This window comes from Pongo abelii, chromosome 9 (genome assembly GCF_028885655.2).
Source record: "Pongo abelii isolate AG06213 chromosome 9, NHGRI_mPonAbe1-v2.0_pri, whole genome shotgun sequence".
Taxonomy (NCBI): domain Eukaryota; kingdom Metazoa; phylum Chordata; class Mammalia; order Primates; family Hominidae; genus Pongo; species Pongo abelii.
Window position 1 is genome coordinate 118380214 of NC_071994.2, and position 25432 is coordinate 118405645.

Consider the following 25432-nt stretch of genomic DNA (forward strand, 5'->3'; position numbering starts at 1 on the left):
CCCACGTTGAATACAGTTTCTGATTATTTACCAGTTACGTTAGGTTGCAGTTTGCTGATGACAACGTTATGGTTTTGTAGATATTTAATTAAACATTTAATACATTTGATTTTACAGTTTTCTTGCCTTCCCTGGATTTTAGAGCTCATATATATATATTTTTTTCTTTCCAGGTCTCAGATATGTTTACAGGTTCTTGAAATGTTTCTATGGCATAGGCACTGTGCTTTCCGACCTTAATGGAGAAAACAGCTTAGAGAGATAGGAGAAGGGAGACGTGGGGAAAAAATGATGTTGACGATGACAGAGCGAGAAACAAAATTTTGAAAACCAAACCCAAATAAAAATTTAACGAAGCATACAGAGGGAGTTCTCAAAACTTTAAAATTGCTGGTTAGAAAGAAAAAGGAGACCCAGGGCTTACCAAGATATTTCTAGGAAAGAGACAGACACTTGAAAGACCCATCCAACCACGGATGAAAAAAAATCTCTCTCTTATTATTCAATAATTTATTGAGCACAGGGCCAGATACTGCACTTGGCTTCGGAGATACAGCACTGGATCAGATACAGTCTCTACTCTCAAGGAATTTACTGTTTTTATTGAGGGAGACAGAAAGGTAAACAAACAGTTCAGATATGTGATAAGGACACAAATTAAGGTAAGCATGAGGAATTGAAAAAGCACAGAGAAGCAACCCGAAGGATGCAGAGACATTCTCAAAAGGAGGAGGACACCCCTGAATATTCAAAGGCACAGAGGTGGGATAAGGTAGGGGCCAGGGGCCAGGGGCAGTGGAGGATTGCAGGGTGACACTGAAAGTCCAAACTGAACTGATGGCAGATTGTGAGGATTTGGATTTAGGCTGCAGTCAAAGGTTAACCAAGAGTGGTTTCCTGGCAAGGGAGGGACTGGTGATGGGGCTGGGGAAGGAGGAGGGGAAGCCAGTTCAGAGGCTGCCACATTCCTTTGTTTGAAGGTAAACAGCCTGAACCAGGTGAGTGACATGGAAATGATGCATTCAGGTGAAGTTTGATAAGCATTTAGGGGGGCAATGGGCGGGAATTGGTAACCACTGGAGGCAAATAACCCAGGTTTCCAGTTTGGGAGACTGATCATGCTATTCATTGAGATGGAATATAAAGGAAGAAGTAGGTTTGGAGGAAGCTTTTCCTTTCCCCAAGCCTCAGGATCCTCAAGCGGGTGCCATGCTAGGGGGGATGATGTCCCAAAGATTCCCCTGAAAAGTTGCTGGGAAAACCCAGCAAACACTTATGGGGTGTAGGGACACAGAGTCCGGATAGGTTACGAGTTTCCTTTCGGGTCCCCCTAGCCAAGACAGAAACACAGCTCTAGCAGCCCGACACTAGAAATCTGTTCATTCTGCTTCAGAAGAAAGGGGCTTGAAGTGAATAGAGACAGAGACGGGACGTGATAGATACTGCTAAGGCCACGTGGAGCGCAGGGCGGAGGCTCTGCTGTGATTCATGGTTGAAGGGAGTTTATTGGAAGTTAGATAATAAAAGCTCCCAGCTATACTCAAGCGTCTGTGTTCTCCCTGGCTGGCAACACACCCTACATAATAGTTGGTGTGATGGCAGAGTCGAATGGAGACACAAATATCTATCCATCACACCAAATTCATTGGGTTAAACTCCCATCACCCAGAGCTGACCCTTTCCTTCCAGAGGAAGTAATGAGCTAGAAATAAGTGCTATCGGAAGCTGAGTCTAAGTAAATCTGCAATCACGGACATTTCAAACAGTAGCTTCCTTCGGTTTGGGCTTTTCAAACAGATGGATACTCTACCATGAAATTGCCAAGATTAAAAAGAGAAAGCTAGTTTAACACACATGGCTGGGGAAATGGCCGGGGCCATCTACAGAGCAGGATTCCCACATCTTGGCCAGAGACTTGCTCGGCATTCATGGGAGGTAAACAGCCCCAAAGAAAAGCAACTGCATTTCTTTCTTGGTCTTCCATGTTGGCAGAGGGAAGACAAACGAGGACACTCTGGTTTGGGGATGGCATGAATGAACCACACATGTCCATAAATAAACCCGGAGTCCTCCAAACACGCTGCTTGTTTGTTCACACGAAAGCCAGCCTGGCAGCCCTCTTGCCGAGCCATGTTCACAGTTGGATCCTTAATGCACTGTGAGTGTTCAATCAAACTTTTAGTAGTGAAACTCTGGGAGCAGAAAGCCAGCTAAGCCCAAATGGTCCCTTTGCTTTTCCATCTTTTGTGGCTGCCTGGCTGTGCTCTTACGGGTTTTGTTGTCAACAAACTCCTGGCTTGCCTTTGAGCACTCCAAATTATTGAAAATGACTACAGCTTAAGACTGGCAGGATGATTGTTAAAAACAGCCCTGGCATTAATCATAGCTTAAGAGCTTTTGGAAAATGATTCTAATTCAGAAGTGGTGGCTTACAAAGAGGCTTGTCGAAAGCGAAGCAGACATCAAATTCTGAAAGGCAAAAAGCCTCCTTGGTACCCACACCTGGCTTCTTCTGCAATCCAGCTGGCAGAACTGCATGGGGGGCACGGCTTACCCCACCAGCTCACCCCATCTGAGACCAGCTTGGGTTTTCCCCACGAGTCCTGTATCACCCCCTACCTCTGACATGGGGACCTTGAGATGGGAGACACTTCAGGGAGCACCAGCAGTTACAGTCTTCCTGGCAGTCCTGGGACTAAGGAAGAGGTGGCCTTGTTTTCTGTCAACAGTTGGCATGCCTTAGACCAGTGCTAAAATAAGCTGTGTGCATAGAGGCAGCTGCGTAGGCAAACACATGGTCAGCATTTGCAAGGAGCCAGGCAGGGCGACGAGCTAATACTTCTGCCTTTTGCCTGCCTGGCACAACAAAGGAGAATGATTTCTGCCATCAGCATTCTCCCTATCACGGAATCATTGCATAATTTAGTATGATTAATGGTTTCCATTTAGGAGAAGCTGAGAATGAAAACAGTGGGGGAGTGGTGGCACTCGCTGGGGGTGTCTGCGGCTGATACTAGAGTGAAAGGGAGAGAGAGCTGGCCGTTGCCTGCCAGCCCGTATCTTCCAACCTTAACTTCCAGGCACGACTGGGGAGACACAGTGGGGCAGAGACACATGGCTTTTGACATGCTTTTGCAGAAACAGTCTGAAAGCTGCAACCTTGTGAGGCACTGTTTGCTGTTTCATTCTTGCATCCTTCCCAATATTTGTGGCTGTGAAGCCACTCCCTTTTACCTGCCAAAGGGAGTGCCAATCCCAGAGGTTCCTAACTAAGGGCTGGGGCTGAGAGTGGTCAGGACACAGTGATGAGGCTAGTGGAACTAACTACACCACTTCTTGACATTCCTGATGGCCATGCGGGGATGCCACACAGGGAGGGAAGGACCCCACCCATGTGCTGGGACTGTAGGGGTGGCCTCCAACATAGCCGTCTGTCTCTGGAGCACCCAGCTGGTGGTAGACCTAGTCTCAGCTCTCATCGGGTGGCTTTCCTGGGAGCTCTTCTTCTCCCCTCAGTAGCATCCTTTTATTTCCACTTCTGTAGGCTTCTTTTCAGGTCTTACGGCTGCTGCAGGTGAGTGGTGAGACAAAGGGTGCCATAGCCAGAGACTTGTGGGTGCTGATGGAAACCAACCAGGAAAACACAGAGAATTCAAAAGGGCCTGCATTTTTTTTTTTTTTTTTTTTTTTTTAAAGCCATAGCATTTGTAACTGAAGCCAGATAGAGAGAAAATTGGTGATCTTGGCTGGGGCTAACGTGACTCAAGGCCCTTCTCGATGCATTGGTGTCTCTGCAAGGAAATCTATTATTTTCCATAAACTGTCTTAAGCATCTCCCGGGCTACGCTTCTGGCTGTGTTAAGAATCAAGCCATCAAGAACAGCTGTGAATGTTATACACTTTCAGCAGCAGCAATGGGCTTTGGCAGGGAAGTAGGAGCAAAAAACCCAAGTAGGACATTTCAGTTGACAGTAATGGCATTTTCCCTTCCTTGTCCAAACGATAAAAGATTCATGTTCCTAATTGCAACACTATAGCTGCCCTCATCACTTTATTCTGGGAGAGGAGGTTAGAGAAAACAGGCCTAGAGAGAGGGAGAGAAAGAGAAAGAGAGAGAGACGGATAGTAATTTCGTCACTAGCTAACAGAGACTGATTAGTGTAGAAGATTCCCTTCCATAGCAATACTTTTTAATCAGGTCTGCTGTGTCTGGGCAAACAGCTTTTGTGGATTAGCTAGACTTGAGCTTGCCAGCATCCACTGCAAGTTTAAACGATGAAATACACAACTACAGAGAAAACAAACCAAAAAGAGTAATAAAGTCACACATTTCAATATTCAGCAACCATTAAGGGATTTAAATATTTGCTTGCTATTAAAGGCCTGCATTAGGCTCTTCCAACACCAGCTCTGGAAGACTGAAATATCAATTACGGATCAATTTTCCCCCTAAGTAAACACTAATGCAGGATAAACAGTATTAGAAGATGCAATCGTTAACACTGCTGACTTCAGGATGGACTTCCTGCTGGTAACAGCAAATTTAAGCCTGGTGATTAATTAACCTGAGAAGATAGCGCTTAAGGAAGATTTGAGACGGTCACATCTGAAATGTGACTGTGAGCCTGTGCACGTCTGGAGGGCAGCTGAAGTCCCGGGCCCAGAGAACCGGTTGATTTGCCCCTCAGTAGTGGTTCTCACTTTCCCCAGATCAACACTTCGAAGGATTAGGAGGGAGTAAAATGGGAGGCGCAGGTAGGTGCGCATGTGTGTGAGAGAAAAAGCAGTAGACAATGTCAGGTTCCTTGTTGGAATTAATTCTGCATTTCAATAGGCAAGGCTAGAGTTTTATTTCCCAGCACTGACCACCAGGGGAAGTAGACATTTTATGTTTATTTGGGAATGAAAAAAATAAAAAAAAAAAACATAAAAATAAAACAAAGTTTCCTGTGTACTGAAGAGCCTGGAAGCTGAGGTTTGGAAGACTTGAAAACAGAGAAGATTCTTGCTTTCAGGTCTCAGTTCAGGGATGCTCATGTGCAATGATGTGAGTGTTGGGCGGGGGGTGGGGGGCACTGAATCCTGCAGTTCCTATTAGAGGCACATTTCAACATTTTGAGATAAACACAAATAAGGCAAGGACTATAGTTTGCATTTTTAAAATATGCCATATTGCATTCTGAAGGCCCCGCACAATATATGATAGCAATACTAAGGCTTTGCTTGGCCATTACCCAAAATGATATTCCCTGATACTATTCCAGTGGGTCCTTGAGAATGATAGGGCCAATCACTCTAAACTCAGGACTGGCTGGCTTGTCCCTTCAAGGCCAACCTGAAAGCCACCTGTAGTAAGGATGGACATGCAAACATCAAGGTTTGAAATACAGCATCGGTTGCCCATTCAGATTAAGTGTAACGTAAGGCTCAGTCAGCCAGGTGCTCGACTATTCTCCCTTTAATCAGCTCACACTTGCTGGGTGACTACTGCATGCCTGCCAGGAACTTTAATATGGTATTGGCCTACAAGGTCATGGATGAGCCAAGAGTCCCTTCTTTCTTCTCCTGTACAGGGGGCCAGTGCTTCAAAAACTATACATGTATGGCTGTGAATACAAATTTCACCCTGAAGGAATTTGGCTGCCAGTTCTTCATGACAAAGGGCTGCGTATTTGGGATCCTGGCAAAAAGGTGTATTAATCTTGGGCATGATTTTATAATAAAACAAAAATACCTTCACTTAAGCAGGGTCTTTCTACCTGTAGCACAGTGGCCGCATGGTTTCTTTGAGGTTCTGGATGACAGAATCAAAGGAGCATTTCTCCACGGAGCAAGTCCACAGCGGTACAAGAGTTACATTTCAAGTAGACAGAGGACAGTGAAAGATTGCACCAATTAACACCTGCATATCACCTCAGGGTTCCAGTTGATGTATTTGGAGAATGCCAGGCCAAAACGTTTGTGAAAACTCCCTGGAGGAAACGAGGGCCATTTTCACTCTCCTCAAATGAAGGAGCGGGCAACTTATCAAGATCCTTTGAGCAGGGACTGCTTCTAGCACCTTCTCATTTGCATACCCTGTGGAGCTCAAAAGGCAAATGTGCAGCAGTCACCACCTCCTGTCTGCCTCAGCTCAAGGAACTTCTGGGACCCTTTTCTGTAGGGTACAGCTAAAGCTGGAGCCTCATGCTGCAGACAAGAGGGAGAGGGGTGGGGAGACTAAACATACTGCATGCCACGTGGCTTGGAATAAGTCTGCTAATGAATGGTGAAGAGAAAAGGGTCATTAAACCTTCTAAGTTGTGGTTCGCAAGGGCATGATGTGTCTATATGCAGAGGAGCCCGCAGAGCTCCCTCTGAGTAGTGACCGCTTCTTCGTAGCCCTGGGTAACCTTCTATCGTTTTAGTCACCATTTGCCTCTATCCTGTGACTGACATGTAATGAACAAGTAGTGTGTGTCTGGCACCTTTTTGGCTGAGCGCTGACTGCATATCTCACTGATCTCTCCTAACAACCTTCGAGGCTATGGTGACGTCCACCTTGCAGAGCAAGAGACCGAAGCCAGGTAGGCTGGGCTACTCACCAGAGGTTTCACTGCTACATGGTGGGACAGGGATCTGAACGCAGGCAGCCTCTCTCTAGTGTGTGCTTTTGATCCTTATTCTATCTCTCCGGGTCTTTTTATAGAGATGCAATGAATGAGTACTCCCTACTGCTCCTTGCCCTCCGGCAGAGGCTGGGAGAGGTCACTGAAGTATCGACTCCTCTGCCTGGACTTTTCAGTACAGCCACAAGACCCATCCCACCCTGCACACGGAACTGGGCTTCTCTGTGTTCGGTGGGGCACCCATGGCTCAGGGTCACTTCAGGTTTTCAGGTGATGTAACTGATGTTCCACTTGGCCTCCAGAGACCACCTTATACTTCTCTGCATCCCTCACCATGCTGGACATACAGCAGGTGCTCAATAACTGCATATCTGATTAACCGATTTTTTTTTTTTTTTTTTAATACAGAGACAGGTAAGAGACCAGGCCAGGATGGAAGTGGCCCAAGGGCAGATGCACAGCCTTCAGGCTTTCTGGAGCTTACCTTCGCTTTTCATATGGAACTTTCCCCATGACGTGGCCAAGGGAGAAAAGGGGAACTCATCAACCACAGCTGAGGGGATGGTGGGAAAAGGGCACTTTGGGCCTGGGCAGACATTATCTGCGCATTTATAAGATCAGCCACCATGAAGTGTAGTCATTGCTCACTTCAGCCTGCAAGGCAAGGACGATGACAACAGAGCAAATCCTGCCATCCACCCAGGCCTGGAAGGCTCAGCAACCTAAACAGCAAGTGACAACAATCTTCTGCAGGCAGCCAAGCCAGTCCTCCACAGCTCACATCTTCTTTTTACGAAAGGAGAGAGAACTTTAAATGAAGAAGGCAGAATGAATTGTTAAGACACAAACTCCCAAAGTAAGAGACAGGTGGAGCAGCCAACACAGGGAAGTTGGTGAGGGTGAGGGGGTGGTGAGAGAGGGGATGAGTGCGGAAGACACATCCATGGGAGCGGCCTGTTCCGGCGGGCCCGTCATGACAGCTTGCACACCTGCACAAATCGCTGAGTCCACGTGGGAGCCCAGACTCAGCCACGGCACGGCACCTGGCTCACCTGTCCACTGAGAGTGGGGAAGAGAACAAGGACAGGAAGGATGAGTGGAGAAGGAGAGAGAGTGCGGCCCCCAGCAACCCAGCCGGCAGCATGTCCTAGCATCTACTGCCAGCGTTCCTGGCCCCGTACATGGTCCTAAGGAGGAAGCTGGGACCAGAGGCCCATCTCTTCTCTCACTTGGAGGCGTCCATAAGAAGTCCATAAAAAGTCCATAAAGAGATTAAAGGATCACTTTGTAACATTAATTTTTTTTATTAAGAAGACAGATATTTTATAGTACTTCTTTTTTTTCTTTTTTTTTGTAAAAATGGTATACATGAACCAATACAAAATGCGAATGGGAACATATGGATATGGAGTTTCTTACACTGTAACATTGTCCATGTACACCTTAAAAACAGAACTGGCCTAAAGGGAAAAATAAGACGTCGGTGTGACTAAAGAACAAGCTTATTTGGCATCAATTATACATCCTTCATTATTTTATATTCCTTTAAAAAACACAAAAAACAAGTTTGTTCTTTCTTCACTCTAAAAAAAGTGATCAACCTGTACAAAGTAATACTCAACAATACATTTCAAACAGTGCACTGTATACTTAAGAAAAAATACATAAACCAATATACAACTAAAATCCATAATTTCCTGTTTTTGCTTTGTTTTATTATTATTTTTTTCCAATGTGTGGGGCCTACACTTTGCAATCTACCTGAGACGGAAAACACCAATCGAAACACATGAACCTGAGACATGTCAACATTGTAAGCCATAAAGTTACATCAGGAACACTGCACTACTGTACACTTTTCAAAACAGAAAGATGGGAGGTCCCAAAAATGAGATGCCAATTCCGTGAGCAACGGTGTGATTTTTTTTTGTTTTTTTTGTTTTTGTTTTTCTTTTTTTCTAAAAAGAACAACTGAAAAAAACCTTTCAACAACATGCTAAATGATTCTCACCCTTTGATATGATTATACTATGGTCGGAATGGGTGCTAAGGGCTCGGAATAGAGCTGCAGATTATAAAATTCATTGAAAAAGGGATGTTCATTGTGGCTTTTTGTCTTGGTTAAGTGCCTAGGGATAGGAGAGGGGTAAATAAAATGCTGCTCGACAATGGATTTTCTTTTACATACCAGTCCATTCCCAAAAGGCCCCCATATTACAATGGTTCTATCAAAGGTTAAAATAAAGACAAGAAAAATAAACATGTTTTCAAATAACAAAGAGTTGACACTTTTTCCCCCTTAAATAAATCAGCATAAGTTTTCCACATAATGTAACAATAGTAAAAATGCACCTTGCAAAATCCAAAATTACTCACTGAAAATGTAATAGAATATATATTTATATATATATAGAGATCTATCTTTTTTGATGCCATCTTTCCATAGGGACTGTTATCTGGAGTCTGGAGCCTTACCAAACATATGGTAAGAGTTTAGTTTCTGTCCTTCAGGACTACTTCTAGATTTCCTAGACGTTTCAGTGAAAATCCCCACACTTCTTTCTTTAAAACATGTAAATGGTAACGTGACTCCTCTACCTTTTCCCAAGGCTCCCCATCTAAGATATGTTCAAGGTTACTGATTTTAGTAGCTATGCACTATGGCTGCCATCATGCGAGGATCAGTAATTTTTGGCAGATGGTTCTTAAGGCTGAGGAAAGAGGCCAAGGCTAGTGTATGAAAGGTAAAAAGATAAAAACACTCACATTTGAGTTTTGATTAAGTAACTGAAAATCCGTACATGCTGTTTTTCCACCTCTGCTCTGACCTATCGAGAACTGAGAGCGACAGCAGACCAGTGTGAGAACAATACCGGCCCTTCTTTTGTACCTCCTGCCTTTGTCAAGCCAAATCTGAAGGAATGGAAGTTTCACACAGATTCGAGTTGGAAATACCAGCATGACAAATATCTGTAATATACAGTACATGCAGGCCACATCCTACTGCCTTCCTAACTAAGCACAAAGGAAAAAAAAAAAAAAAACAAACCAACCCTGTCCCATTCAGTCATTCGCACAACACACAAACTTGCTTTTTCCTACAAATTAGTGAGAAGTAAGGCCGATTGGGAAAGGTGGATGGAATCATTTGGAACAGAAACAACCAGAGCAGAACTGTATTTCCCCCCTCCCTAGTTCCCCTTCTGTGGCAACTCAAAATCTGTCCACTTATAGAAAAGGAACAGACCTCACCTGTCAGGTCTGTTTAGGGCACGGAAAAAGGAGGAGTCCTTTCTGCCCCAAACCTTTCTGGACAGCGTGGGGTATCTATACTGAGCCATCTACAGATACAGAATTAAAGACAGTGAAATTCAATCTCATTGTGACACACCTCACTTGCAGATAACCCTGTACAGTAATGTAGTTCCACAGCAAACAGAACATTTTCTGAATCACAGTCTAATTTTCTAGTCTTCACTGCTCTAAGTATTTGAAACATGGGCAGCAGCAAAGAGTTTTCATTGTTTGTTCACCCAAATCTTTACGACAACAGAGAAGAATGCATTATGGATACACTAAATTCTGAACTATGAAATCTAAGCTGTGCTGGTTCTCCTTTTATGAAACTGAATTTGGAACAGAAAGCAGTTACCACAAAAATAAACAAAAGAAAGTAAAAAACAAGAACAGAAAAGGGAAGGAAAAGAGTCTAAGGAATCCCAGCAGGCAAATTCCAAAATGGGAGATTTTGGAAAAAATCCAAAATCGGGGGGAGAGGGAGGAAATAAATGTGCACAAAGGGGGAAAAAAAGGAACGCAACAAACAAACAAAAAACAAGGCACAGAATTTTCTGCAATCTACTGAAACTAAATCCAAGTATCCAAGTTTGACTTGGTAGGAATAAAAATTAAACAAACAAACAAACAAACAAACAAAAAAAGAGGTGTCAAACAGCAGAGTGTACTTTCCAAAGAACATTTTTTTTTTTTTTTTTACACAGCAAATCCCAAGCCTTCCCAGTCTCACACCTTTCCACCCATTCATAAAAAAACACACGAATTTCTCGTAAGTTCCAATATCACTGTCTCTTTATCATCTAAATAGGGCCAGTTGGACACCTCATTGAAACAAAAAGGCTGATCTAGATGAAGTACTCTTTCTTTTCTTCAGAGTTGTTCTGTCCTCCTTCTGCATTGATTATAGCTGTGTCTGCGTCTGCTGCGTCATCGGCTCCTTTGGCTTCATGAGTGAAGTATGTACCTGAAAGATGAAGGGGTAAAGCACCGTGACTGTCTGATGGCCTCTGTGTAAAGTGGTACAAAGATGGCAACTTGCTTTATGGCCATCATCAGCCGAAGTGGTGTGCAGGCAGCAGAGGGGAAAAAACAATTGGAAGAAGAGAGCGGGGTGGGTGAGACAAATGGGGATCCGGGGGTTCCAAAGGCACCACTCCAACTGAACCGCTGCGATATAATTCAGCAAATGAGACATTAGAGCAGTGATTATCACCAGAGGATGTCAGCAGAAGAAGACGTGAGTGGGAGCTAAAAATGCAGAAAGCTGGAGAGGGGCTGACTAACGTATAAACAGTAAACACCAATGACCAGATACGTGCACGTACATGGTTAAAGACCAAAGCAAGGAAGAGCAATTAGCCAATAAATGAATTAGGGCCCTGATGATGCTTCTGTTGTCATCTCAGCTCATTTATTTGAATCACTGTCCCGTGTCTATGTGAATCGTTATTGCCTACCCATAGGTGAGAATGTGCTTGAACTTGCACAAGTATGTTTGATTTTCCTGTCTTCCATTTCAGAGTGAGGTTCCAGATCGAGAAAGAATTTGACATTATAATGGCAGGGATCAAGGTTTGGGATCTGTCTTAATGAGCAAGTAGGTCTCTCTCATCATATAACTCTAGCCTGGACCCGGATTCATGGATTTGCTAATTGGCACAGCCACTTTATAATGACAATAGACAGACGTTACACAGTTGGGGACACTCATCACCAAATCCCAACAGTTTACATGGAGAACGACAAAGACTGCACCTCAGTATGCTATATCGGTAGAACTTAAACTGCCTATCATAATCAAATAATCTTCCTCCCATTACATACTGTATTCCTGAAGAGTCTTCTATTTAAAAAGGTTGAGATATTTGCTATATTTTCAGGTTTTCAGAGTGACAAATCTGAGAAAGCAAGCGGTCAAACGCTTCTCGGTATCCTTTTTTCTTGCTGTAGAGTGACACACATGTTCCCCTCCCCTGGTCCTTCACAGCTGCTGCTCAGACGCTGCCCTGCTCTCTGGCCTTACCTCCTGTCTCTATCAAGCTTACCACCAAGAGGCTGGGAGTTCTTGGCCAAGCAGACTGCCTCCTGAGTGTGGGCAGAGGGCGGAGTATGGACAGCTCTGATCGTCCTAAACTGTTTTATGCTTGAGACAGGCACTCTGTATCCTAAAGGTGCCTAAGTACCTTAGACCTCCACTGCTGTGCCCAAGGGACCTTCCCCCAAACTCAAGTTCAACAGTCAAGCAGTATGCAAGCACCTAGAAAACCCTGCAAGCCCAAGTTCAACAATCAAGCAGTATGCAAGCACCTAGAAAACCCCGCAAGCTCATTGCACAGTGCTTGAGAAAAATAACTGAGAGAGACAGGGGCGGACAAAGAAAAGGAAGAATAAATTACCAAGAGGGGAGAAGAGGATCAGAGCAGCACGGGGCAGAGGGGAGGGGCATTGGAAACGATGATTGCCCATCCAGACTGCACAGTTGATAAGTGTGATGATTAATGGCAATTTAAATCAATTGCACTGATAATTTTAAAAATACATATTTATGCGGCTTTTAAGGCAAAAAATTTTCTTTAACCTGGGCACATCAAACCAAGGCAGTCTTCTAGCCATTGTGACCAGCTTACACAGAGTCTGGGGACAGGGGATAAGGGGAAATCCTCTGCCTCCCAGAAAACAGTAGGTTGTGGATGTGCTTTTTCCATGTTTATCCTTTGGGGCTTCACACCACATCTTGCACACCAGCCTCTACTTTATCATTTTGCCTCTATCCCTAATTATGGATGGCAGCATAACAACTCTACAAAGCTTTATATTTAGAGAAAATCCGAATCAAGGAGTGCTACTCATCAACTCCCCGAGTCCTAATCAGCGGCTGCTAAGATTTCTTTTTTTTTTTTTTTCTCTTCTCTCTCTTCCAGTTTCAGGAATCAGATAGGCCGTGTGGCCACATACATCAAATTGCCTATCAAGGACAACCTTGTAAAGTCTCCAAAGGCAGAAGCTGTGGGGACACGCTGCTTCTGCCTGCTGAAGCTTTGCTTACCTTTATGTCTGGCAAAATAGCGCCCCAGAATGATGAGCAAGCACAGCATGGCGAACACCACCACTGCCACGACGCCACCGATCACGGCGTGATCCACTGCCCTGATCGAGCCTTCTTCACCTGCTCGGGAATCTGTTAAAATCAGAAGAGGAATAGGGATGTAGAGCTTATTACAAGGTACCAGAAGCCCCGGCGACACTGTCTCCAGGGTCAGAGGGTCACCTTCTTTTTTAATGGAGGAGTCAGAGAGAACAATCGAGATGGATCAAGTTACACTGAGGGAACAGGCTGACCTGTCCAGTGCTGAATTGATCTGTTCTCCCCACAAGGCAATTTCATGATAAGCAGCATAGGAGGGTTAATGCATGTGGAACAAGCTTAGGGAGGCAGGGAAGAAAGAAATAGTCTATCCGGCCCTGACCTAGTCTTAGCGTTCACTCTTATCTGTATCCAGTTGTGGAGCCTAATTAAGGGAGCTGACCTGACTATTTGAGGGTGCTCTGAATGACACCTTTAGGCAAAAGGAGGATACAGCATCTTTCTATAGACGCCCAATGACTTTTATTCCCTGGTAGATTAGGGATATGCATAGGAAAAGTAAGGTGCTCAAAAGCCACAGCTGCCTAGAGATAAAACAAGGATTATAAGACTAAAGACAAATGACAGGCTTGCTACATTTAGGATGTATGAAGGAGTAAGCCTCAATTTAAAACCTAAAAACCTATTTCAAAAGAGACAGCAAGGAATAATTGTCCATTGCCACCGACGGTTTTTATTTTATTTATTTAACACCTTGCAATGCAATTAATTTTCCTTTATAAGCATCACTCCCTCAGGATGTCTTCTTCCGACTGAGGAACGACATGTTTGGCTGGGGAACAACTCCAAAATGAACCCAGAATGAGCTATGGCAATGCAGAATGGATGTATGGCAGTGTAAACAATTTTAATTTAGGAATGTGGCTACCTCACCCCTTGCTGAAATCCTAATGGCATCCGAGATTTATAATGTAGTAAAAAACAATTATTCTCCCGTTGATTAATACATTAACATTTTGGAGTGGAAGCTAAACCATTGTCTTTTTTTTTATTGAGTCAAGTACGACACCTCCATTAAAATGATTTACTAGCTGTACCTTACAATTTAAGCACAGCAGCAACAGAAACGGTAAAAATCTTTTAACTTTACATGATTTGTGAAGTCATATGTGAAGGATTTACCATTTGAATCTTTCAGTACAAGAAGCACATGGCCTATAAATCTGTCCCCCTTGCAGTTGCTGGATGCCTAAGAGAAATGCATTTCACCAGGAAGACTGAGAGTGCAAATTCAAGTCAATTTTTAAGAAAGATTTATCTCTGTCTCTCTCCAAAGAACAGAGCAAATCTCTGAAGCCTCCACCTCTAATAATATTTGAAGTTTATCGATCAAGTGTACAGATCCGTGACAGCTAAAGGTAATGGTGCTCTTTTGAGCCGAAACCTGATACAACGCTTTCAGCAGGAGGGCATGATTTACACTTTCTATCGATATTTCCAATTCTGCTCTGAGATTAAGTACTGAAGGATGTGGGGAAATAACTCGTGACTGAGGGTTCCATGAAAAGTGCTTTAATTAAAAGAGTTTAAATTTTAAAATGGATTATTTAAAGTGTTTCATTAAGTTATCTTTGAAAGGACTACAGAAAAACCAAAACCAAAACCCAAACAGAAATGCCAAATCAGAGGCAGCAGCAGGTCGCCCAGGACAACAGGATGATGGGAGTTTAATTGGAGAAGGGAGCTGGGTTGGAGGCAGAGTGCACTGCAGCCAATTAGCCCGCTCCGAGCTGAGCGAGCCCCTCCAGCAACGTGTCTAATAAGCTCAACTTGAAACATGGTGGAGAGGAATCTCTCTCCTCAGCCAAAAGTGTTGCCAACTGCAGATGCTACAGCCCCCATTGCCTTGAAAGTCATTCCAACAAGGCAGAACTCGGTCAAGGGAATTTTTTTTTTTTCCTTTTTAGAGACAACAAAGCTCGTTGAAGGGGAGCATTCCCCGTGGGGTGCTGCTGGACACGGGGTGTCTGCTGGAGGAGAGCACTTGACACACTGGAGATGTTCAGTCCAACTGCACAGATGCAAAATTGCTCATGGGGGACAAAAGTAACAGAAAAGCCAGCAAGTTGTGTTTTCCTTAGGGAGCTGTCAAAATAGGGAATCTTGTGGGAATGAGAATTAACTCATCTCCAATGGCCATGAGCTTCAGACCTATTAAAATTTATGTGTCTTTCGATGAACTCCATATGTCTTAAAATTGGGGGAGGAAAACAAGTGAGACATTGAGGACAGGGGAAAGTTAGGCACAAGAGGCAAGAGGTGAAGAGAGGTTCTAGGAAGACTGAGAACAGAGAGAAGCTTCAAGAAGCTGTCCAGGACAGTTCTAACCCTTTTAGGGGAAGGCACTCTCTTGTCCACTCTTAATAGAAGACCGCCTCCTCTCCATGCCTAGACACAAGAATATTCTGGAAGCCTGAGGGAGGAGGGCGGAGGGGAGAGACAGAGAGAGAGGCTCTGTGACAAAGAAAAACAAACAAAAACCTCCCCCAAACCAAAAGATCTCACAAGGTATGTATCTGTGAGATTAATTTCTTGAGCCAAAACTCCTCCTTGACCTTTGCCCTCCATGAACTTTGAGCTAAATATGCTCAGTGTTGCTATTTTTCCCTGCACTTTGCCCAAATTAAACTAGAACCTTAGATGTTCTAGTTATCTTCCCCACCCTCAAGGACATATTTTACAGATACTTATTTATAAGGGTAATCTCTCCAGCTATCTTCTGATACCCACTTTGATCAGAAAGTTTACGACCACCAGTTAATCACCAAGACATTTCTCCTGCCTTCAATTACTGCAGATGGACACAGAAGGTAACTGATGTTTAATTTACAGGGAACACTGCCGGTTACGAGCGCCTCACCGCCTCTTCCCACCCCCACTCCCACCTCCTGGGTTTACGTGGGAGGTGTTAATAGAGTTGTGCCTGTTCACTGAGTGCCTCTGTCTTGGCCTTCCCTATGAAAAGCAGAGCTGTTTCTGGAGTCATCTCAGTCCGTTCTTTTATTTCCACGTGTGGGGTGGGTGGGGGAGTGTTCATAATGCCATGGATTGGCTCAAGGCAGCAGGGCCGGCGTGAGCTGCCTGCACCTGCGGGCTGTGCCTCACTCATGACATGAAGCAGCCATGCAAGATGCTGCCCAGGGGGGCACTGGGCTACTGGAGTCGCACGAAAACCAGAAACGGAAGGAAATACCGAGCACTAAGAGAAGCATGGCTGCGACAAAGTCTGTCAGCTGCTTGACCTTTCCTTCCATTCCCAAGGCAAGGACTCTGACCAATTCCATGAGAAATGACTTCTAAGTGGGAAAGCTATGGGTTTCCCCATGAGCCACAGATCCTGGTCCTGTAGGGTGCGGACCCCTTCATTCAGGTCCCATGAAGTGCTGGCTTTCCTGGGGACATCCTCTTCAGATTCCCGGCTCATTTTCTGAATCGGGCGGGCAACGAAACCAGAGGCAGATTCTACAGCTGCCCCTAGCTTGTCAATTGAAAAATAAATGTGGGAGTGGAAAGCATTTTTAAACATGCCTGATGCTCAGGCATATGGACATCACTTCGGTTTAGAAAGTCATGTTTTCTTGTTCCCTAAGAGGCTACAAGTGTTCCTCTTACTAGTAACAGGTGTAAGAGTGTTTCTTTTCTGGGACTAAGCCCTGCCCCATTATCCTGAAAAGTAAAGCCACATTTTTGCTTGGTGAATGGTTCCAGCATAAAGGTTATTCCAGCCTCAATGAACCAAGCATGATTGCATAACACAGTTCAAATGGAGTTAAGAATCTCATCCAAATCATTTCACATGTGACCTCAGGTGAATTAGGCCTAGTCCTTGAATGATTCTGACTTGCAGATGAACCCTGTAAAGGTTATTGTATATCACTGTGTCACCCTTCACTCCTCCTCAGAGGTAGAAAGCTTGGTGTCCTTTTGGCAAAAAGACTGACCTTGGACTCTGTGTAGTCGAGGGCTTCAGGGTGGGCAGGCAGCAGTTGCAGGGAGGTGTTCCTGACAGCTTACAGTTGTGGTACAACCCTCCCTGCCTGTCATGTCCCATCCCGCAGCCACTTCCATGGCTCTAAGTGTGACAGATAAATCATGAGCTGTTTAGTATTCGTGAGTTAGCTTTTCTTTTGGCAAAAAGCTGAAACAACTTGGCTCCAGGTGAGAGTTTACAAGCTGCTTGCAGAATGTTAAGTTGGCCACTACTGCTTGGGTCACAGCTTCAACAACCCTGGGCTCGCTTTAGCATCTTAGAAATTGTGGGACAGAAAAATCTCAAAGAAACTCCCAAGAGTGATGCCCCAAACTGCTCAGATTTCTTTACCTTGGGCCAGTTGACCTGGCCTAATCCATTCCTCATGGGCAACATGAAGGGGGAAGTTCTAAAGGCAGTAGTTCCCTAGGGCCTGACAAGAAAGGTGACTGTTAGTGGAACTTCAGTCTTCTTCCCCTCTCCTTCTAGGAGACTTTTCTTTCTCTACTTGTTTTCACTCCTCAAACTGCTTGCCAGAGTCGTCTTAAACGCAGCACTCTGGCAGCCATGCTGCCTGTATTAAACAGGGCTCTGCAAGAGATCCTGGTTTCTATGGCTACTTTACCAACTGGCATGAGATGTGTAGCATAAACCGCCGTGCAAATGCCATAATCATGGATCTGTGATAAGCCTAGAAGGCTCTGCTGCCAAAGCAGGGATCCATGGATAACTGGAGAGTGGCTAGTACATCCTAGACAAGCTCCTGGCAAATAGGGACTTTGGCAGAAGGACTCACTGAGCAGAACCTTCACTGCAACTGCTGCCTGCCCACCCTAAAGCCCTCGGCTACACAGAGTCCAAGGTCAGTCTTTTTGCCAAAAGGACACCAAGCTTTCTACCTCTGAGAAGGAGTGAAGGGTGACACAATGATACACAATAAACTATGCAGCATGAGGCATGACAGCCACCTGCACTTGGTCACCTTCACATTTCAAACATCCCTGGCTCAGGCTGTAAGGTACATTTAGCAACGTGGTGCTTAAACGCACACTTTAACTCTTTTCATAGGTCATAAACTACCTCAGCTCTCATCTTTAACGTTTAAGCCATAGGGAGGTTCTAATGATATTAGTCCTCCTACTTCTATTTAGGGACAGTTCAGATGCTCAGCGTTCTGTGCTTCCCCCATCCATGGATGACTGGAGGAAAAGAATTGTTGCTGACTTTTTGCAACAGTTCTGTCACGTGGCTCAGTTTTAGTTCCTTTCCTGGGTGGAGATCTTGCTGGACAAGTCAGTTTAATTACAAACTCTCAGAATCGGTGTTTGTAATGGAAATGCTGCCTCCAGCTTCCTAGGGTTGTAGGGATTAGTCTATTTCAGAGAAAGCTTAGTGACTATGATGTCATTTGTTACTTCTTGCTAGGAAGAAAGAAAAAGCCTGGTAGTGGATTACCCAAATCTGAAGCGAAACCATAATCTGACCTAAAAAAAAAAAAAAAATGACACTTAAGAAAACCTGGCACCATCTGAAAAATGTAGCTACCCGTTCTCATCATCTTTTGTAGCTCCCGTCCATGGCAACAAAAATAGGTGTGCATTTTAAAAAGCACAACTTTATTACTGAAGGGGAACAAACTGAATGGCATGCGCTGACAAAATGCCACATTATTTGCTAATCCTAATATGTTATTCTTCTTTAAGATTTGCTTTTCTCAGCACCAATTCAATTATAGATGCTACAAATCCTTCTGACATTTAATTCCCTCTTGTCAGAGAGTAGTAAATGTATACAGTACATGCACAGCTTTCCCATTAAGATGTTAATATATATTGGAGCACACTAGCCTTTATGCAGCATAACCTTTCTTTTCCGTCTTCTTAGAAAGTGGACGAGAAGGAATAAACGTAAAGCAAGAAAATCATGAAGACTCCCATATAGCATCCCAGGCAGCTAATACTACACGTCAGCTGCATTCAATTCTAGCAATGTAACTGCATCTATACTAACGTTTCAAAGGAGTTATGTTAAGCTACTTAAAGGAAAACTGCAGTGATCATCCTCATTGTGCCACCCAGAGCTCAGTATGTGTTCATTTAAATTAGAAGCACTGCACACAGATTTTGGCTGTACCTTGTCACTACTCAATGATCAGGACTCAGGGCTCTCTTAGACTATCACTGGCTACATTGCTTTCCAGAAACAGGCCTGAACAGGGGACGAGCTAGGAGCTCATCTCCTGCATGGTCCATTGGAAAGAGCACTGGACTTGCTGTCATTTCTGGGACAGAACTTGAGCTTCATTACTTTTCTCTGTGACTTCAGGCAGGTCAATGAGGCACTCTGAGCCACTGAGTACAATTATGTACTTCACAAGGTCACTTTGAGAGGCCACTGTTTTCCTGAAAATGAAAATGCCTATTTGGCTCAGGGCTTGGCATATCATAGGGACTCAGTGTTTGCCAAATTCAAATCTCTTGTATTAGAGCCTAAGGAGGGCTTTTCCAGTTCTTATCCCCGACCCAAGGCAAGTAATTACCAGTTCGTTAGGGGTAAGCGTGGTACTGCATACTCAGCATTGCCCACATATGGTAAGATGCCCAATGAACACTTACTGAGTTGAAGTCACCAAGTTCTTTTCATTCATACAGAATTGACAAACTGTGTAACTAATGGCTTAACTGTCCTTTATGAAGGTCAAGGCTGTGGGCCTGGCAGCTGAAGGCCGTCTGATTCAAGTTTCAATTCAGGTGTACCATTTGAGTATAAGGATATTAAATACTATTGTAGCTAAATATGAAAACAAGTGTTTTGGGTTTTTTCTTGTTAGTTTTTTTCCCATCTCAAATTCCTTGATTTAGTTAATTTAACCATGAGTGGAAATGACTTGACCCAACAGGATGCAAGATTTCTCCCAAGGCATTTACCACCACCAGAGACACCAAAAGTCGTGCTTGAGTCCCCTCTGTTCATCTTATGGTGGCACAGATTTAGAAATGTGATCGTCTTTTCCACTTTAAGCAACAGGAAGGCACTGAGGATGACACCAGAGTTTCCCTTAAAGGAATATACGCCTGATAAACAGGACAGTTGTCAAGTATTTCCAAACATACATTTCCCACTAGAATCTCTCTCTGGAGAAAGATGCTTCAGTGGACCTCAGGCATTTGGGGGTGTGAGGAGGATGGATTAATGAATATGGTGAAGTCACCCCAAAGCAGTGTCCAACCTGTAGAACTAGAATTCGCACTTTGCACCGTGGCCTGCCAACTTTTTAACTTTGGAAGAAAAGTTCCCGTTTGATGGTCTTCTCCCTTCCCACGGTGGAAACAGGAGCATGTTGGATTATGAGAAAGATCAGCAGCAGGATGCAGTTCAAACACATCGTGGGGAAGTCGCGGGTGAGCTGGCGTGGATCCAATGTGATTTCTTCAGTCTACTGCCTTGTATGAAACTCAATTTTAAAAGGGAATTGATGTGGTTTAACCTTTTCCAGCCATCACTTTCCCATGGCACTTAGGGTCACCTCCCAGGGGAAACTGATCCCATAATTTAGGGGAATCAGTGGGACAACAGCACTAAAGTACTGAAGCAGAGTTTAGGTCTTCTTTGAGGAGAAAGAGCTTGATTTGATGCTGGGAAAAAAAATCTTCCCAGGTTAGTCAGCACATTGCTCTATGCCTGATGGGCTGCAGAGAGCCTGACTTTTCCCTCATTCCCCGGGTGCGCACACTGAATTGAAAAGGGTCAAGAGGATTTACCAAAGGCCCAGCACACAGGAAGCTGTGGATTTCATAGGGGGAACGGCGGCCCCTGCAAACCAAAGTCCTCTATTTCCTCTAGAGCCAGGAAGACCCACGCTTCGCTTCTCACTGTCTCCTAAGCAAACTGTTTAGCCATTTGGGCCCCAGTTTCCTCATTTATAAATGGAGACCAAGAGCCCTTCCTTAACAATCTCACGAGATTTTCATGAAAATCTTCTATTATCTGGCTCATTCTCATCTATCTGGGTCTTCCTGTCCCAATGGCCTCCCCTGGTAAACTTTTCTAAACCGACCTCCACCTTCTTCCAGCCCCAGCCCTCACTTGCACTTTATCCGGTTTTATTGTTTCACAGCATTTGTCACTGTCCAAGATTAACTCGTATTTTGAGTCTGTCTCCCTCAGTAGGGTGTCGCCATAGGAGAGCAGGGGCCCTGGCTTCTGGAGGCCATGGCAGCTCCAGCTCCTGTTGGTCTTGTTCACTGCTGCATCCCTGGTGCCCAGCTCAGAGCCCAGCACAATGAGCTCAAATAATTTTGTTGAATGAATAAAGATCAAACGAAGTAATATGTGTGAAAGAGCTTTCTAAGTTAAAAAGTATGATACAGATACAAGCCATATCATGCCACACTTTAGATTTATGGGCCATAACATAAATATATCTACACAGCCCATCTGGTTTTTAATGTTTTATTATCATTACTGTTGTTATGACTCTACCAAGGGAATAAAATAGCCTGTTTGCCAAATCTGGGCCACTCTTTATGTGGGGGTTAGGAAAGAGTTCCCTCTAAATGGTACAGCTACTGACAGTTTCTCACACACATTTCAAGCAAGTTTAGCCAGGACTGAAGACACTCCCAGTAACCGGAAGGCCATATATCCCCACCCCCAGGACTGATCATCTAAATCAAAAGACCTTTAAGTGCTCCTATTAGCTAAATGTAGGTTTGTTATTTTATTTATTTATTTATTTTTTGAGATGGAGTCTCTTTCTGTTGCCCAGGCTGGAGTACAGTGGCGTCATCTCGGCTTACTGCAACCTCCGCCTCCTCATTCAAGCAATTCTCCTCAGCCAACCCCTGACCCCCCCTCCGCACCCCCAAGTAGCTGGGACTACAGGTGCACGCCACCAGGCCTGGCTAATTTTTGTGTTTTTAGTAGAGATGGGGTTTTGCCATGTTGGCCAGGCTGGTCTCGAATTCCTGACCTCAAGTGATCCACCTGCCTCAGCTTCCCAAAGTGCTGGGATTACAGGTGTGAGCCACCACGCCCAGCTAAATATAGGCTATATTTTGAAGCCATGTTTCTTGTATAATCCATTTAGGGGACTGCAGTTGGTTCACCTAGATTCTTCCTAACACCTACATGAGGGTTAGCAAAGCCATTTAGAATTGCCCTCCGAGGCCCATGCTTTTTTTTTTTGGATCGTAAGGGACATGTTGTAGGAGTTTTCCAGATCACTTTCTTGTGTGTAGGGCAAGAGCTGATAACATGTTTTGAGGAATCATGACAGTTCTGGAATTTCTTGTCGGTGCCTTTGCTTCCAAAGCAGAAGACTGATGGATTTCTTGAACTGTGCTGGAGGGCCATTTTCTGGCACACTGTATATTTACCACCTCACTCCACTAAACAGTTCCCCAAGGCCCCTCCACTGCTGAAGGGAGAGAGGCAGTTGGAGACATTTTGAAAAAGTTTTAAAATAAAATTGAAGGATAAATATGCTTAAAGCTATTCCATTCCACATGAGTGGCAATAACCACCAGCTGTCACCAGGAAAGAGCAGATGTAATTGATAAAACAATTCAAAATTCTTATGGATCCATCAACAATAAAGTTAACACCCAAAAAGTAAATGAAAGGGTTCAAAGTAGAACTGGGTAAGCTCCCCAGGCCTGCCAATAATTAAATCACTGAACTACACACGAGCATAATTTCTTTATGCAGATTAAAGAGGAGGATCAGCTGGGCAACTTGTTTTGCTGGGTGAGAATGGAGCACCATATGTTGCTTATGAAATTGTCATTAATGAAGTTAGCACTGGTGCGTGGGGGAGGTTGGGGCAAAGGGGACAAACGGAAGATAGACCATCATTTGGAAGGAAATTGAGTACATAACATTTATCCATAATATGGAAAGGATGAAATTTCTACCCTGATGCAGCAGGGAATGGATGATGATATTATTCATTACCACAGTTTAGCATTAAATGTACAACACCTACTCTAATTTATCGATGGACTGTTTAAGATGGGTGTTAACCGGTTTGTCTTGTATTATAATTGAATTCAGTCTCTAGGCTACAGAAATTTGAGAAGTTCATCCTTTCTCAATCAATATGCTCCCCTTCAGTGACCCATTTCAAGACAGCTTCATAAAAATAATGTATTTTGTTTTAATAAATTTAAACACTATGACAGCTGCTCAATTTTTATTGGTTGTTTTTTTTTCCCTTCAGATGTCTCTTTGCTGCTGAGTGAAGCCAAGCTCACAATCAATAGTAATTGATTAATCAGCATCCCCTTTGAACGAAGGTGCTAATCAGTTTTTGATTAGTTCATCAAACCAGATGCAAAGGCAGCCCGGCCCAGCCTGATAGTTCATCAGTGTTCTACATGACTTACGGCTCCTGAGCAATATATGACTGCAGTGTTCCTGCAGGGAGTGGGGGAGGGGGACAACATAATTATTAATTTAACCGAATTATTATGAACACAAACAGTTGTTGGTTTATTGCTTCTGACTTGGGTGATTGATAGAACTGCAGCAGGGACTCATCTGACATGGCGCAGTGCTGAGGCCCAGAGTATTCCTAATTGATGATGCTGGTGGAAGGGGTGGATGGCTGATTCAGTCACATTTTCCCAAAGAGGAGAAAAATGACTTTTGCATATCTGAGTGATCCTTGTCTGGCTATTGTGCCAAGAGGGATCAGGGCCAACACACCCACCAGCTTTCTTAGGATCTTTGAGAAGATCCACTTGCCAGGGCTACTGTGTCAAAGAGAGTTGTTTTCTTTACGGTCAATCAGAACTGAGACTGTCTATCACCAGAAATGCAAGCAGAAATTGCTTCCAGCATCACATTTTACGTAGGGAGAAGGACTTATCCACCCTTATTTTAAAATAAAACTAGGCAAATGTTTTTGCAACTTCTCCAACTACACCACAAGGAAGTGGCAAAAAATGAAACACTCTCTTGATTGGCTGGCTATCTTTCTAATCTATTTATTTATCTATGCATTGGGATTTGGAAATTCATTCATTCATCCAATAAGTGTCAACTGGGTACTTAGTACATGACAGGTGTACAGCAGTGAACAAAACCAGCATGGCCTCCTGGAGCTTCCAGTCTGTAGAAAAATAAATCCAACAGCTAAACTCAAACTACAGGCTACATAACAGCAAAGTGAAGATATCCCTGAGGTTTGTCAGAAGCACGTAGTTAGCAATAAATCTATTGCACTTTGAAAAATCGAGTAGTACTATCTTATTCTCTCACCGGGTCAGACTTATAGTTAAGGACTGCACCTCAATAGCCAACTATTAAAGGGAGCTTCAGTAAAAGCGCCTCTGGAATCTTTCTTTCCAACAGGCTTGAGTAAGTGTCTACGGTCCTATGACTTAATTTCTCCACTGCAATAACAAGAAGGGCCTTGCTTACTGACTTATTAAGTGACGGATGGAAAGGTTTAAGCTATAGCTGGTTGGCAGTTAAGTCCCACAACATCATGGAAGCTCATATAATTGTTTAGCTCTGACCACTTTAAATCTCCCTCCCTCCCTCCCTTGTAGGATATGCTTCTTATTCTGGATTAGTAACACCTAAATCCTGGAATCAAGCATGAAACCTACTTTTGCAAGAGCTCAGTGTGCTGTGAAAGAGGTCTGAGGTGGATAATTAGTTTACATCATGGTGTGTGACAAAACAATTGCTCCCCCCTCCTCCCTGCCCTTCCCTACCCCTGACTTCTAAGATAACTACAACATGGCTATTCCAGTCCCCTCCACAGAAGTAGGCAGTCAATGAGTTGCTTGTTTTTTTTTTTAAAAAAAGATCTTGTCACATAATCCAACATCCTTAAATTGCTTTGTAATACAACAAAATTTCTCCCAACACATTATATAACTAGGACATAAACATTATTTGAAGCCACTGAACAGAGAGGCTTTAGTACAATCCCAAAGGTAACTTGTCCTCTCCTGCATTAATTAAATTGTCCCCATTCTGAAATATAAATATCGCTACCACAGAGAAAACAGGTGAGTGGGTGACCGGGGAGGAAGACAGTATTGATACAAATTTGTTTTTTGTTAGCCTCAAAATCCACACTGATTGCTCAGCAAACCAAATGGCCATTTTGTAGAAGTGGATAGAGCACCCACAGGTTGGACACTGCAGTGCCTTACCTAATGACTAGCCCTTACCTGAGAGGTCCTCACTGTCCAGTTCTTCTGCGGAATTGGGCAACTGAGTAAGGCCTTACAAGTAAAAACAAATCGTTTTTCTTTTCATTCCTCGAGGGACATAAACAAAACACTTAAGAACTGAGGATGAATTTCTTTAAAAACATGAGCCAAATCTCTTGCTATCTATGTTTTTGATAGCGTGAATGTATTAATCCATAAGTACATTTCTTCAATTATGTAA

The 25432-nt window shown here is 43.8% G+C and overlaps 1 protein-coding gene across 6 annotated transcripts in view; it reads right to left on the minus strand.

Moving 5' to 3' along the window:
• Window positions 1–8528: 8528 nt before the first annotated feature.
• Window positions 8529–25432, minus strand: part of CADM1 (cell adhesion molecule 1) — a 330708-nt gene continuing 313804 nt past the window's right edge. For 3 of the 6 annotated variants that reach the window (XM_024254577.3, XM_024254576.3, XM_024254579.3), the window contains 2 exons: window positions 12952–13083; window positions 10558–10869 (listed from right to left, as the gene is read on the minus strand). In XM_024254577.3, coding sequence (XP_024110345.1) covers window positions 10751–10869; window positions 12952–13083 — 251 coding nt within the window. In that variant the 3' untranslated portion in view covers window positions 10558–10750. 6 annotated transcript variants of the gene reach the window in all.